The sequence below is a fragment of the Xiphophorus hellerii genome, chromosome 20 (assembly GCF_003331165.1).
Source record: "Xiphophorus hellerii strain 12219 chromosome 20, Xiphophorus_hellerii-4.1, whole genome shotgun sequence".
Taxonomy (NCBI): domain Eukaryota; kingdom Metazoa; phylum Chordata; class Actinopteri; order Cyprinodontiformes; family Poeciliidae; genus Xiphophorus; species Xiphophorus hellerii.
The window spans coordinates 3705009-3719639 of record NC_045691.1 but is presented as its reverse complement, the minus strand read 5'-3'; the positions used below and the strand labels follow the sequence as shown (position 1 = coordinate 3719639).

The window sequence follows — 14631 nt, the reverse complement described above, 5'->3', positions numbered from 1 at the left end:
GTGTGATGAAGACTCCTCTCAGGTTCTTCTTCTGTTTTCCTCATGCATGTTGACGAACGCCTCATAGCTTCCTGTCTGGAGGAGGATGAGGAGGATGAAGGGTTACTGATGGAGGGAGTCGGAGGGCTGAGAGGAGCAGGGAGGGAGGGAGGAGCAGCAGGGAGGGAGGAGCAGCAGGGAGGGAGGGAGGAGCAGGGAGGGAGGGAGGAGCAGCAGGGAGGGAGGGAGGAGCAGGGAGGGAGGGAGGAGCAGGGAGGGAGGGAGGAGCAGCAGCAGGGAGGGAGGAGCAGGGAGGGAGGGAGGAGCAGTGGTGAGACAGATAGATCTGAGGAAGAGGAGGAGGATGAAGAGGAGAAGAGGAACAGAGCGTTAGCTTTAGCAAAACTTTATTCAGTTCATCTCAGCTGGAGTTCAGTTCTGGTTCTGATGGTTCTGGTTCTGCAGTCCAACATCTGAAGGTCTGCACCTTCAGAACCGCTGATGGATCAGAACCAGAACCATGGACCGACCTGGAACCATCACCTGGTGGTGAGCTGGTTCTGTTGGGAGTCCTGGACCCATTGAACTGGTTCTGGTGGAGTTCTGGAAGCGTTGGAACCTGGTCCTGGTTCCGGTGGAGCGTTGTGTCTGTGTGTCTGATGAATGATTTAGAGCGGCTCTTCAGTCGAAGTAAATCCAGTTGGAGTCGCCATCAATGTTTGATGCGCTGTGTTTTAGTCGGTGAGAACAGATCGGGGTTCTGATCCTCCTGACTCTCAGGATGGTTCCGGTTCTGGTTCTGGTCAGATGTTGGAGTGAAGCTCAGATGTCCCTGGCTGGATTTACGTCCCACCCAGAGACGCTCTTGCTGCTCTGTCTTCGTTTGTTTTCGGCAGATTCAGACAATCCAAACGTCCTCCTCTGGACGCTGACCTTTAACCTCTGGCTGCTTCCAGACGGGGAGGATGCTAGTTTCTGCCCCGACCAATCCGCTCCACTGGGACAACGGGACGGCGTTGTGCCGGTTGCCATGACAACACAGCAGGTGTACCCAGCTCTTTCTGGACCGGCGTAGCATGTGCTTCCTGTCCGCGGCTCGGTGGGATCGTGACCCGGTCCGGCTGTAGAACCCAGAGGTTCTGGTTCCGTTTGGTTCTGAGGAGCCATCGGTTAAAGCCGAGTCGCCATGGCAACGCCACCTCCATGTTCCCGCGTCGCTCCCAGCCGAAACGTCTCGTCAATATTTCATCACCACTCGCCTCCCCTCCATCTTACTTAGAGCTTCCTGCTGTCCGCGGCTCAGCTGGGATAAACATGGCAGGAGGAAGATGAAGACCCACTCAGGGGTCAGAGGTCAGGCTGTGACCTGAGAGCCGCTGAGGTGAAGCCTCTGATGGCTTCGGTGGGAGTTTGGATCCTGCAGGCGTGAGGTCATCTACAGCAAGGGTGTTCAAAATGAGGCGCGGGGGCCATTTACAGCCCCTGGAGTGATTTTGGATGGCCCGTCAACAACAACTGATGAATAAGTGTAATCAGTTTTGGCCAAACTACAACTTTAAAACAATAATCTACTGGTCCTAATGACAAAAACGTCATGCAGTACCAGACCTTTGGGCTGAGGTTGGAGGCGTCGTGCTGCATTAAGAGACTCAAGGCGATTTAGGCTACTGCTACCTAGCTGCTAACTTATCGCTGCTAGCTAACTAAAGCTAGTTTGCTTGATGAAGTTTGTATTTTATATGTCTTAAAATAAAAAGTCTTAAATTTGAGTCAGTGAAACCTGCAAGTATGTAGAATGACAATGGGAAGTTTATCGTAAATAATTCATCTGATTTACTTTGTTTTTAAGTTCTTGTAGATTTAATGCCATTATTTAAACATGTAGTCAGTTAATTATTCATTTGCATCACCATCTAATGGCTCTCTGAGTTACTGAGGATTTAAAGCTGCAGAACCAGCAGCAGAGCAGAAGAGGAAACCTGTGAATCGTGTGTGGGAGCAGAAAGAGACCTGCTGCAGGCAGAACATGCAGAATGTGGCTGCGTGCACACACACACGTACACACAGACGCAAAGACATACACACACACACACACGCACGCAAAGACACACACACACACACAGAAACCAGGCAGGTTGGGTTTGGAGGTTTATTAGGCGATACAGACGAGGTGCAGAGGATGCAGTGAGAACATAGAAACAGAAACCAGGCAGAGTGGAGGAGGGAACCAGAACCTCTGGTTGGTTCTGGTTAATCGGACCCTACATGTCGGTCTGGTGAACAGAACCAGGAAGCTACAGAACTCTAGAAAACAGTTTGGTACTGGAAGGCGGTGCTGCAGTTAAAGGGACAGGCCGTGCTTAAAGGGACGCAGCGGTTCATGCTCTGTCTTTGGTCTGGACTCGGCCGGTTCTGACCCGTCACAGTGCGCCGGTTCTGGGCTCAGGGGTCGGACCTGAGCTAACAGGATTCAGGGTCAGAATTGCACTTATTGTTGGTGAGGGAAGGGCGTGTTGGGGAGGAAGTGGTGAGGGGCTGTGCCATCGCTCTGAGAGTCCTGTCGCTATGGCAACATGATGGGCGTGTCGGGGGAGATGGAAATGTAAGAGTCCGTCTCCCTGGCGCGCTGCTGAGGCTCCGCCCCCAGCCGGCCGTTCTGCTGCTCTCTGATTGGCTCCAGAAACACAACATGCTTGTTGCTACTGACCTTGCGGCCGGGGCCCTCGGTGGACGCCGGCGGCGTCGGCGTGAGGATGGAGGACTGGGCGCTGCCCGCTCCGCCCTCCTTGCCCTGGCTCTGGGCGGTGGCCGCCAGGGGGCGGGGCTTGGGCCAGGGCGGGCAGCGGCAGGGCGTCAGGTACAGGTAGACCAGGACCAGCAGCAGGCTGACCACGCAGCCCAGCAGGGTGGTGAAGCCCGTGTTGAAGGGCTCAGCGGCATCAGAGGCCGGCCGCGGCAGCACCGTCACGTTGACCTCCCGGGAATCGTTCAGCCGCCTCGCCTGGGCCACGCACACATAGATCCCAGAGTCCTGCTCTTGGGGCGCCGCCATCGCCAAGCTGCCGTTAGCGAACATCCTGATGGAGCCGTTGTTCCCAGGCGGAGCCACGTACTCCAGCTGCGGCGTGAGCCAGAAAAAGGCGGCGCCGCGGCCGGACAAAGATGTGACGCAGTGCAGCAGCAGCGGCGCCCCCGCCCTCACCGACACACTGGCTTCCTGCTGTGGCGCCGCCGTCACGTTGCAGCGCTCGAAGTATCTCCGGTGCAGGAAAAAGCGGATGCCGCTGCGCTGGACTCCAGCAACCAGGCAGACGTGCTCCTGCCGGAAGAACCGGACCGACGCGAAGCCTTTCTGCTCCCACAGCCGGAACAGGGAGAACATGGCGCAGTCACACACCAGCGAGTTGTTGTGCAGATAGAGCCCCCCCTGCAGGGTCAGCGGCAGACCGGAGATGTCCATCAGCGGCAGCTTGGGCAGCCGGTTGGAGGACAGGTCCAGCAGGGTCAGCTGCCTGTGGCCGCCTGTCTGGATGCTGAAGAAGGGGAAGTCGGTGAGGCGGTTGTGGCTGAGGTAGGCCTTCCGGAGGCCGGTCAGTCCGGACAGGGCGGTGCTCTCCACGTGCTTGATCCGGTTGTTGAACAGCAGCAGCTCCTCCAGCGCTGCCAGCTCCTGGAAGTCGCTCTGCTTCAGGACCAGCAGCTGATTGGACGACAGGTCCAGGTGTCTCAGGCGTCCAGAGGAGTTCCTGAAGGCGCCTGGCTGGATGGCGCTCAGCTGGTTGTGGGCCAACCGCAGCACCTCCAGCTGCAGCAGCCCCTGGAAGCCGCCCGGCTCCAGCTGCTGGATCCGGTTGTGGCTCAGGTCCATGGTGGCGGTGGAGGCCGGCAGCGCTGCGGGGACCCGGTCCAGATCCAGTGCCGGGCAGCTCAGGATGTCCGCCGTGCAGAGGCAACGGGACGGGCAGGTGGCGCCCCGAACCGCACTCAGCCGCACACACACCATCAGAACCACCACTGGCCACTGCGCCCCCTGCAGGACGGCGGCCAGCATGATGCCTCCAGCAAACTGAACTTCAGCAGAGTCAGAGCCGGTCACATCCTCCCGCTCTGGGCTTCATCTCATCTCCAGTCGACGTTCTGAGAAGTTCAGACCTCTGGCTGCTTCCCGTCTCTCATTCTCACCAGGAAACTCTCCACCTGACGAAGCTGCACCGATCTCTCTGGTCGAGCTCAGAACCCAAATATTGGCTCAGTCCAGCCTGAAGAATCGGGAGATTCTGGTTCCAGACTCGCTCAGCTGGAAACGCGGATAGGATCCAGGAAGTTGACCCGCTGGTTTCCCAGTTTGGAAGCTCCCAGTCGATGCGCTGCCGTCCTGTCCTGCCGGCGCCGGCGCTCTGAGTTACAGTAGCATCCTGTCCGCCCGGCTGATTTAATGTGTGTCGGTGCTGCTGATGCTCAGAGACCTTAAAGTTCCTGCAGGAGCGGTTCTGTTCTGGTCTGGATCTCGGTGTGTTTGCCGTCGCTGCCTCCGTCTGTTTGCTGCTCATTTGTGAGCGCCGTCTGCCTCTTGTGGTGCTTTTCCAGCTCCTCCTCTCCTCCGCTGCTCCAGCCCTCCGGACCCCCTCCGCCTCTCTGCGTTCCCTGCTCTGCTCGCTGTCTGTTTGCCTCCTGCTCTCACTTTGTTTTCACCCTCTCTGATGGCTTATGCTGCCACAGAAGGAGCCGTGTGAGGCGCATTTCACGGCAAATCTGATTGGCTGCAGAGACGTGCAAATGAGAGCTGCAGCTTGGGAAGCAGAGGAAACATTTGGGAGGCGATGTTTGCATCCCATTTGTTAATGTCCCACCATCACTGCTTAACATCCGTTCTGTAAAATCATTTTATCTCCATCATTCTAAAACAATTCAAACAAAAATAAAATCTATTTAAATGCATGAAGACCTTTGCTAATCTAACATCAGCAGACTGACAGCTGTTAGCTTAAATATAGAGACACTAGCATGAGGAGAGTTAGTCTGACTGCATTGATTGATTAATGGAACATGTTGGACCGGTTCAGATAAAAACCCGACCATATGATTGGTGAATTCGGTTTCCAGCTCTAGTTGGTCTGAGAATCTCAGGGTTCCACAGAAACTACTACACTCAGCTGCTCAACCCGATGGAACAACCAGCTCATCGTCTCCAGGACCACCGCTCCATTTACATTACAGATCAGAGGAGACGGCTTCATGTCCACGACCTTAACAGCCCCAATGACCCCAACAGCCCTATTAGTGACCCCAGCAGCCCTATTAATGACCCCAGCAGCCCTATTAGTGACCCCAGCAGCCCTATTAGTGACCCCAGCAGCCCTATTAGTGACCCCAACTGCCCTATTAGTGACCCCAGCAGCCCTATTAGTGACCCCAGCAGCCCTATTAGTGACCCCAACTGCCCTATTAGTGACCCCAGCAGCCCTATTAATGACCCCAGCAGCCCTATTAGTGACCCCAGCAGCCCTATTAGTGACCCCAGCAGCCCTATTAGTGACCCCAACTGCCCTATTAGTGACCCCAGCAGCCCTATTAGTCAAATTGTCAAATGCCATTCATCAATACACATCAAATATTGCTGATTAATGTTGAACAATGTTTAAATTATTATGAATCAAAGGCAGTTATTAGTGGTCTTAAGAACCGTATTATTGTGATGGTTCTGACTAACATGTTGTTCTTGGTACGTCCAACCATGTTCAGATTTGTTTTGTTTTGGATAAACATCTCAGAGGAACAAGAGAAGAAGTCCAGTTGCCTTCCACTGGAGCTCCTGGGTATGAACTGGGCTGATTTTCCTCTCATCCAGTTTCTGTCGCCGCCAGGTTTTTCTGACTGATCTCTGCCCAGGTTTTCATAAAGAGCTGATTCTGATTCTAGTGTTTGTTGGATCCTGTCCAGAATTAGTTGTCCAGGTGAAACATGTCCTGATGTTTACCAGTCAGCAGCAGCTCGTCTTTCTGCTTTTTATTCATTCAACTGAAATCTGAATCTTCTGTAAACAGTTCCTGTGATGCACCTGCTGCTCTGAGCCAGCCTGCAGCTCGTTATCCCCCTGCCTGGTTCTGAATCGGTTCTTCTCCGTGTTTTCAGAACTATCCCCAGCTTTTAGCCGAACTTCATGCTGAGCTGTTTGTAACTGGGTTTGGTTCTCCAGGCTGGGAACCAGGCTGTGGTGCTCAGACCTTCTGGTTTATGTGGCGCTGATGGAGATGAGCTACAGTCAGTCACATGACCTGATGGTGACACCTGGACCTGCAGGGCTGTTTACAGCGCCGGTGCCTCTCACGCCGGACGGCGCCTCCTGTAGGACAGTAGGTGTCGCTCATAGAGCTGCTGCTCAGTCTGTGATGACTCCTGAAGGCCAGTAGAAAATCTGAAACTAAAGGTGCAGAAAATTTAATTTCTCTTAAATCTGCTGGTTTTATAAGAAAAGGCTTTTAATTTGAAGGTGACTGAGGAGCTTCTGTAGCTCCAGATGAGAGACAGTAAGAGCTGCACAGCACCATCATAATTATCTTTATCATCTTCATCATCATCATCAGCTCCTGTTTTCCACTGATGCTCCTCTTTGACTTTCAGCTTTTATTGTGAAGGAGCTGAACTGAAGGTTTCCAGAGAAGCTCAGAGCTGCGGAGGCCCCCAGAGTCCCACAGTGGAGATTAATATTCATGCAAAGTGCAGCGTCTTATTAACAAAGTGCGGCTGAATAATCAGGCTTAATGAGAGCAAAGCTGCAAACGGAGCTGAGCGCAGTGGGACTCTGAGGCTGAGGAGCGTTCAGATGAAGAGGAATCGTCTTCCTCAGATCTCCAGATCTCTCCACCTGCTGATGAACACAAGACCCTCCGATCAGAACCGGGCCTGTCACCATAACAGACTTTACTGGACGATAAACTCACCCAGAAATTATTGCAATAAACTATAATATTGTCATTTTGAGACTATTTGCAACTAATATCATAATAACGACGTATTTATGTGAGTTTATCCTCTCAAAGATAAAAACATTTTAATTTCTTAAGAATTTTTAACACTGGATCTGGAAAATCTTTTAAATATTGAAAATAAGTAAAAAAACAATCTAATCCAATTAAGATGGATTAGAAACTCTGTAATCAAACTAGGACTTTTGAAAAAAAAAAAAATCAATTTGGCGGCCATGTTGGATTGTCGGTTAGAGCACATAGTAGATAGTTCTTAGTTTGGTCTTATTTCAAATGTACTAACTTATTTAAACTAGAATCTAGACTGAAAATACTCAGTAAGATTTTGAGTTTTTGCAGTGCAGACATGAGGTCCATGTATAAGAATCCCTCTGACTCGCGTTGTGTGTTTTCTGGACAACTGGTTAGAAAACTCAGACCTGTCCAGGTCCAGTGTGGAGTGAGATTTCTGTTGGTGTCAAACGTTTCTGTGCTCCTCTCTGCAGAACGTCCAGAGCTTCCTCCGTCCTCCTCTCCGACCCCTGCTTCCAGCTCCACTCCATCCAGCACCTCCTGGGGGAACCGGCAGAGTCCACAGGGCCGTCCGCCGGGCCCACAGTCGCCGGCCGGCCCGTAGCCGGGCCTCCGGGTCCCTCTGCGGCGCCGCCGGCTCCTCCGGCGGCTGGGAGTGCCTCAGAGAGGAAACACTTCTCCCTGCATGCATGTAAGTTCACCGACGCTCTGCTGGAAATGGGTCAGTTCTGAATCAATCCATGGTTCCACCAGAACCTCGTCTTCCTTCAGTTTCTGTCCTCTCAGGTTGACCTTTAGCCGTTTAGTCCACTTTAATCCAGCTTGTTTTAGGGCTGAAATTATTAGTCAGTTATTGAAATAATCGTCAATAAGTTTAGTAATTGATTAATCTGGAGTATGCAGGACTGATAAAAAAGCCATATGCTGAAAAATCAACATGTTCATAGCAATAATTAAGCCAAAGCTGTACAAATACATAATAAACACTTTACATGTAGATAAAGACCTCATTGTCTGTAAATCTGTTCTGCTGTCAGTTTCAGTTTCACCCAGTTAAGATTCACTAAACCAGGGATTTTCAAAGTATGAAAGGGTGAGCCCCCCTCCAAGGAGCACAATGCCTGCTGCGCCCCCCCCCAATAATTAACCCACACACAAACAAATGCCACTACAAAACACCTTCTAATTGCTTTTATTTTAGAACCATCTCATCTTTTAAAATGACGCTTTATCTGAATGAAATTTAACACATGAACATTTTAAAACATTTCCTCCCATTTTAATTATTCTATCAGGACCTTTGTATGGCAAATACGCCCTTTTTTCATTTTTCTAATAAGAACAACCCCAAACTCATTTTTTTTTCATTTGTTTTTTTCTGTGTGCACAGCTCCTTCAGCTTCCTCTCAAAAAACTCCCGCGGCTTGGTCACTAAACTTGGGTGCTTTGTTTCAATGTGACGCCGGAGCTTACAGGGTCTCATGCTATCATTAGCCAGAACCTCCTTGCAGATTACACATTGCGGCCTTGGAGCATCATCGGGAGCAGTCCAGGAAAATCCAAACTTTAAGTAGTCGTGGTCATACTTCCTCTTTTTTCTACTTACGCCAGAGCTTGTCTCCCCTGCCTTTTTCTTTACTAAAAATTTGTCCATTCTTTCTCTCACATCAGTAGACAGCAAGCAGATAGCTTCTTTTCCGGTTTATTTTTTCCCTCGCACCGCGCCTCCCCTAAAGTGCTCTGGTGCCCCCTAGGGGAGGCGCGCCTCACACTTTGAAAACCGCCGCACTAAAGGAATCTTGGCAAAAACAGTTTGATTTTATTTTAAAGAGGAATTTAATTATTTCATTTGTATCTTTTAATGTATTTCTAACATTGTATAAAAAGGTTTAAGTGGTTAAATGAAAAATCTTTAGAATTTATCTGATTGATCGTTGGACTAATCAATACAATAATCAGTAACTGAAATAATCGTTAGTTGCAGCGGTCGGTTGAGAGGTGTGACCGCTAATCGACCTCTGACCTCTGGTCCTCCAAACCTCGGTCTGGGTTCAGTTGAAGTGAACTCTGGTTGGTCTGAATGTGAACGCCAAGCGGACCAGAGACCGCTCCAAAAGCAGGAAGTGGTCTACGTGCTAGCCTAGCGCTAGCAGCAGAAATGTCTCCTGGTCTTTAGCCAAAGACTAAAGAGAAATCCTCCAACCGCTAAAATCTGACGCCTCCATCTTGTTTCCATCTGGTGAAGAAGGAAGTTGCTCTCAGTGTCTTCAGAGGTTTTCCTGCAAACTTTCCATTTTGAACGTTTTTGTTCTTTGGGTCTCATCTGCTTCTGAAAACAGAAAAACCACCCAGATGGTTTTTTGGTGTCTAGAAACCGAGCCGTTTCAAAAACCTCTGGAATGTAACGTCACAAATCACCAGGATCTGTGCCGTTACCTAGCAACCCCAGCAGAGCTCCGCCGTTACCTAGCAACAGCTGATAATGGAACAAATGTTGCAATTTTGGTCTCCAATCCAACCGAGTTTACTGGACCACCAGGTGGGAAAACAGACACCTGATAGTTGATGATTATCTCAGTAATCGATTAATCATGATTAATAGATTATCTTGATAGACTGATAGATAGATTGTACCAATACATGAATTGATAATGAGGTGAAATCTGAGAGTGGGCGTGTCTTTCTGGACCTGGACAGAACCGCTCTCAGTGGTTCTGTGGTGTTTACTGTTGCCAGATGAGGGGGGGTTCTGGTTGCCACAGCATCCTGCTCTGTTGCCATGGGAACACCAGCAGTTTCCATGACCACTCTCCAGAGCATCATGTGGAAGTCAGACGGTCCGGCTGTCAGACGGCGCCGGGCCACAGTGGACCAAACGGTAGAGAACATCTTGGTTCTGTTCAGGGCCGTTAGAGCCTGCAGAACCAGCTCCCTGGGTTCTGCCTGCGTCCCGTCAGGGAGCGGGAATCTGTTCCCTCAGAACATCAGCCTGGCAGCCGACCAGCTCTGCACCATCACAGCTCAGATGAGGCAGCTGTCAGCTCACCGCAGAAACACGAGCCTCTGATGGAGGAAATGGAGACACGGATCGAACACCATCAACTGGGAGGAGGAAGAGGAGGAGGCAGAGGAGGAGGAGGAGGAGGAGGAGGAGGAAGAGGAGGCAGAGAAGGAGGAGGAGGAGGAGGAGGAGGCAGAGAAGGAGGAGGAGGAGGAAGAGGAAGAAGAGGAAGAGGAGGAGGAAGAAAAAGAGGAGGAGGAGAAGAAGAGGAGGAGGAAAAGGAGGAAGAGGAACAAGAAGAAGAGGAGGAGGAAGGCTCCTCACACTCGCCCATGTAGAGGGGAACTTCTCTCCTTACTGCTGGGATTAAAACAAAGTTCTGACCCGGTCCGGTTCTCCAGGAGCAGCTGACCTGTTATTCTCCCATTAATAGACTAGGGTCCGTCTACAGCAGGGGTGTCAAACTCCAGGCCTCCAGTCGCTGTCCTGCAGTTTGTAGATGTGCCACAGGTACAAAACACTGGAATGAAATGGCTTAATGACCTCCTCCTTGTGTAGATCAGTTCTCCAGAGCCTTAATGACCTAATTATTCTATTCAGGTGCAGCAGAAGCTCATCTAAAAGTTGCAGGACAGCGACTGGAGGACTGGAGTTTGACACCCCTGATCTACGGTCTATACAAAACATGCTTATCACATTTTTCATAGATGATCAGATTTGATTCTGCTCAGCTGTTTTAGGGCCTCTGTCACTTTAAATCCAAATAAGGTGCTGCTGACCACGCCCCCAACTCAGTGTTGACACTCGCACCTGAAAATACATGCAATTATACAACCGTACATCTTCGAAAAGCATTAGTGGAGCCTCCTGGAGAACCAACCAGAATGCAGGAAGTGGTTTCTGGATGGTGAGACAATAAAAGTCTTTGCTGGAGTTTCACTCTGGTTGCCAGGTAACGAGCAGGGTTTCCCTGGGGTTGCCAGGCAACGGCGCAGTGTCTGCTGATTGGCGATATGCCAGAGGTTTTTGAAACGGCTCATTTTCCAGACACCAAAAAATGTCTGGGCGTTGTTTTAAGTGTTTGATCCGGAGATCTGCTTCTTCATGCCAGGGACGACCAGAACCTCCTGGCTCGGTTCTCTGTAGTTCTGTAGACCAATCTGCTTTGGGTTCAGGAACCTGGTTCTGCCTGTAGGATCCACAGAGAGGAGACTAAAACAAGAACTGGGCCCTGCCAAGGTCCAAAGAACTCAGAGTAGCTGGAAAAGAACTTTCGAGGTTTAAAGACGTTTTGTGGTCCAGCGGTCCTGATGTCTCCTCTGAGAAGAATCGGGTCAGTTCTGGTCTGGGTTCTACGGCCCGGGGCGGCAGGGATCCCATCAGAACCGAACCAAGTCATGAAACATCTGGACCTTCTCTGCATCAGGCTCCTGACCCTGTGGTGACCGCGCTGTCTGGACTGGCGCCTGCGATCCTGCTGTGGCCGTAAAGTGGGCCATTAGCCTCCGTCCGGCTCCGCTCTGCGGGTCCTTAGGTCCGACCAGAACCGCTGTCGGGCCTGCAGAGGTCCGGTTCTGCTGTTTCAGCAGGTTTTCTTCTGATCTTCAGTGAATCCAGAAGCAGAAACAATAAATTCACTGGAATCTGAGGCTGTGACCCATCAGAACCACCAGAGGTTCTGAAGGTTCTGATTCTGCTTGATGAGATCCGTTTCTGACTCTGTTTTCCTGCCAACAGACACCGACTACATCAGCCTGGAGGAGAAGCAGAAGGTGGAGGAGATGCTGGAGTTTCTCACCGAGGAGTCCAAGCAGGCTGCCGCCTCCACAGCGGTACGGTCACTTCCTGTCCTGAGGTCACTTCCCATCCTGAGGTCACTTCCTGTCCTGGATTTAATTCTTCTGGGTCTAGGTCTTAGTTTAGTTTTTATCAATTCCACTGAATCAGTTCATGTTCATAGTTCATCTCTCATTATCCTAATCTGTAAGTGACATCACTCCTAATTAGCATATTCATGATGTCATCAGCAGCTTATTGAGACATTTAGCTCAAGGTCGCTCTGTGAATCAGAGAATCAATGAAGGTAAACAGGAGCACAAAAATATCCACATCCCCCTCCACACGCACACACACCCAGACACACCACACACACACACACACCACACCGACACACACACACACCCACACCGACACACACACACACACAGTTCTGTGTTTGCTTGATGTCACCAGGACAGCAGAACCAGCAGCTCCACAGCCCTGCAGAGTGTCTGCTTGACCTTCAACAGAACCTGAGGGTCTGGAACTGGTTCTGGTCCGGTTCCAGTCTGGTTCTGGTCCGGTTCCAGCCTGGTTCTGGCCCTTTTCCAGTCTGGTTCTGCTCCGGTTCCAGTCTCCTGCCCTGTCATGGCCCAGCGGTGAAGCAGTATTTTCTGGGTTCTGATGGAGTTCTGGAGGGTTTGGCTGCTCTTTGAGGCACCGATCAGAACCAGAACCTGCAGTCTGGTTCTGTTCTTCATGAAGTCGCTTCAGGAACTGAAACAACAGAAGAAAGAAGATCAGAAGGAATATTTATCCTGCCTTTAGCACTGCTGTAGCCCCTGATGTTAGCAGTTAGCATGGTTAGCATGGTGAACCATCAGCCTCCATGTTTACGTTCCAGAACCTTCGCTAACTCTGCCGACTTTCCCAGGTCCAGATTGTTCCACGATGGACAGAATCTGCAGGGAGATGAATTGACAATTTTTCTCTTTTTTTTTTTTAGGGTTGAATTTTTTTGAAAATCTGGGACTTTTCACCAGCGTTAGGGCGGCCATCTTGTTTTTTACAGCTTGTTTTCATTTAGGCTTCTGACTTCAGGTCAACTCTACAACGAAGTATTAGGGCCAGGCTGCGATTTTCATTTTAATTACGAGAATACTTTCATCATATAACCAGAATAAAGTGGTAATATTAGGAGGATGAAGTAATAATTTTATGAGAACTCAACATGAAAAATAACAAAAACATTAAATCGTGTGAAATACTTCATCTTTTAAGACATCAGTTTTAACGGATCCTCCAAACTCTGAAGGTTTTCTCTTATTAACGACTTTTTCTCTTAATTTCTGGTAAAATCTTTATTCCACTAACTTTTTAACTGTATTCTCATTATTACGTAAACATTTTCGTAATCCAGAAAGGATGATTGAAATAATTTTGAAAATATTTCTTATTTGTAAATATTTGGAAAATGAAATCTTTTCAGTTTTTGTATGAAAAGATTGTAGATTTTATTTTGAAGGCTTGGGATCTGGAAGGTCAGAGGTTAATCTGTTCAGCCTTCCTGTTCTCTGCTCAAACACTCACTCTCGCTGAAGGAACAGCGCCCCCTGCAGACGGCGATATATGCTGCGTTCGGTGATCAGGAAGGGATCTGCTTGGTTTCAGACCAGCAGGTTCTGATCAAACGGACCGGTTCTGGTCAGCAGCAGAACCAGACGATTCCTCTGAGGTCTCAGGACGTTTTTAAATGTCCTGATGAAATGAGACATTTGATGACTGGACCCAACCTGACCTGACCCGACCCGAACCGGATCGGACCCGACCCGAACTGGATCGGACCCGAACCAGATCAGACCCGAACCGGATCGGACCCGACCCGGCCCGGTATGACCCAGCCCGACCCACGCTGCTCCTCTTCATGCCAACAGAATTATTTCCAGAACCGGATCTGTGTCCCAGCAGGAGTTCTGCTCATTTCGGGCTGAACAACACGAGACTCTGGAACCCGCCGGGTCTGACGGAAAGGTCACCGCTCCGCTCCGACACGCTACGCTTCCTGCAGCACACTGCGACCTTACCGTGACCTTTAGGCTGCCAGCAGCTTCCTGCAGAACTGGACCGAGCAGAACCAGCACCGCGCTGAAACCCCAGCAGAAACCGGTTCAGGGTTCTGTTCTACAGAGAACCGAGCCAAGAGGTTCTGGTTGTCCCGGCATGAAGAAGCAGATCTCCAGTTTATAACGGATCAGAACCGCCCAGCAGAAGAACCGGACCGAACCGGACCAGGATCAGTCAGAACTGTTCCGTTTTTCGGGTTATTTCTGTAGATCTGTTTCATAACGCCACGCTTTAGTAAGCAAATCATTTCAATCGATCAACCAATCAATCCTATTGATCCCAGCTGTCAGTCATTCAGCCTGGACCAGCAGGGGGCGACACAGGAGAGGAAAACGCCTTTAACAGGAAGGAACCCTACTGGTGTCAGGTGCCTGCAGCAGGGTCCGGATCCGGTTCTGGTTCTGGTGTCACTCAAAGTTCTCCCTCTGTCTGTTTCAGCCGACCAGCGAGGAAGATCTCTGCCCCATCTGCTACGCCCACTCCATCTCCGCCGTCTTCAGGCCCTGCTCACACAAGTCCTGCAAGTGAGTCCACAGAACCCAGAACCACTCAGAACCCAGAACCACTCAGAACCCAGAACCACTCAGACTCAATGTTTCATTATTATTTAAGAGATTTAACTAAAGGTCAAAATTAGATTTGATCTTTTTTAGACTCAATAGTTGTGTGAACAAAATCTGCCAATAACCCGTAATTATATCCTCACTTTCAACCTTTTTGGGTTCGTCTGGTTCTGGTTCCTCTGCACTGGTTCTGGTTTGTCTGGTTCTG

The 14631-nt window shown here is 50.1% G+C and overlaps 2 protein-coding genes across 8 annotated transcripts in view; one reads left to right on the top strand and one right to left on the bottom strand.

The window, feature by feature from the left end:
• rnf123 (ring finger protein 123) overlaps positions 1–14631 on the top strand; it is a 58448-nt gene that overhangs the window by 27223 nt on the left and 16594 nt on the right. For all 7 annotated transcript variants that reach the window (XM_032549318.1, XM_032549316.1, XM_032549319.1 and 4 more), the window contains exons 37-39: positions 7451–7668; positions 11716–11810; positions 14299–14384. In XM_032549318.1, coding sequence (XP_032405209.1) covers positions 7451–7668; positions 11716–11810; positions 14299–14384 — 399 coding nt within the window. The remainder of the gene's footprint in view (positions 1–7450; positions 7669–11715; positions 11811–14298; positions 14385–14631) is intronic.
• amigo3 (adhesion molecule with Ig-like domain 3) lies at positions 2301–4137 on the bottom strand. Its single transcript, XM_032549324.1, has one exon. The coding sequence runs from the start codon at positions 4028–4030 to the stop codon at positions 2543–2545; it is 1488 nt and encodes a 495-aa protein (XP_032405215.1). The 5' UTR covers positions 4031–4137; the 3' UTR covers positions 2301–2542.

Coding starts and splice junctions, on each gene's coding strand:
- amigo3 (XM_032549324.1), bottom strand. CDS start 4,030: ATGCTGGCCGCCGTCCTGCAGGGGGCGCAGTGGCCAGTGGTGGTTCTG.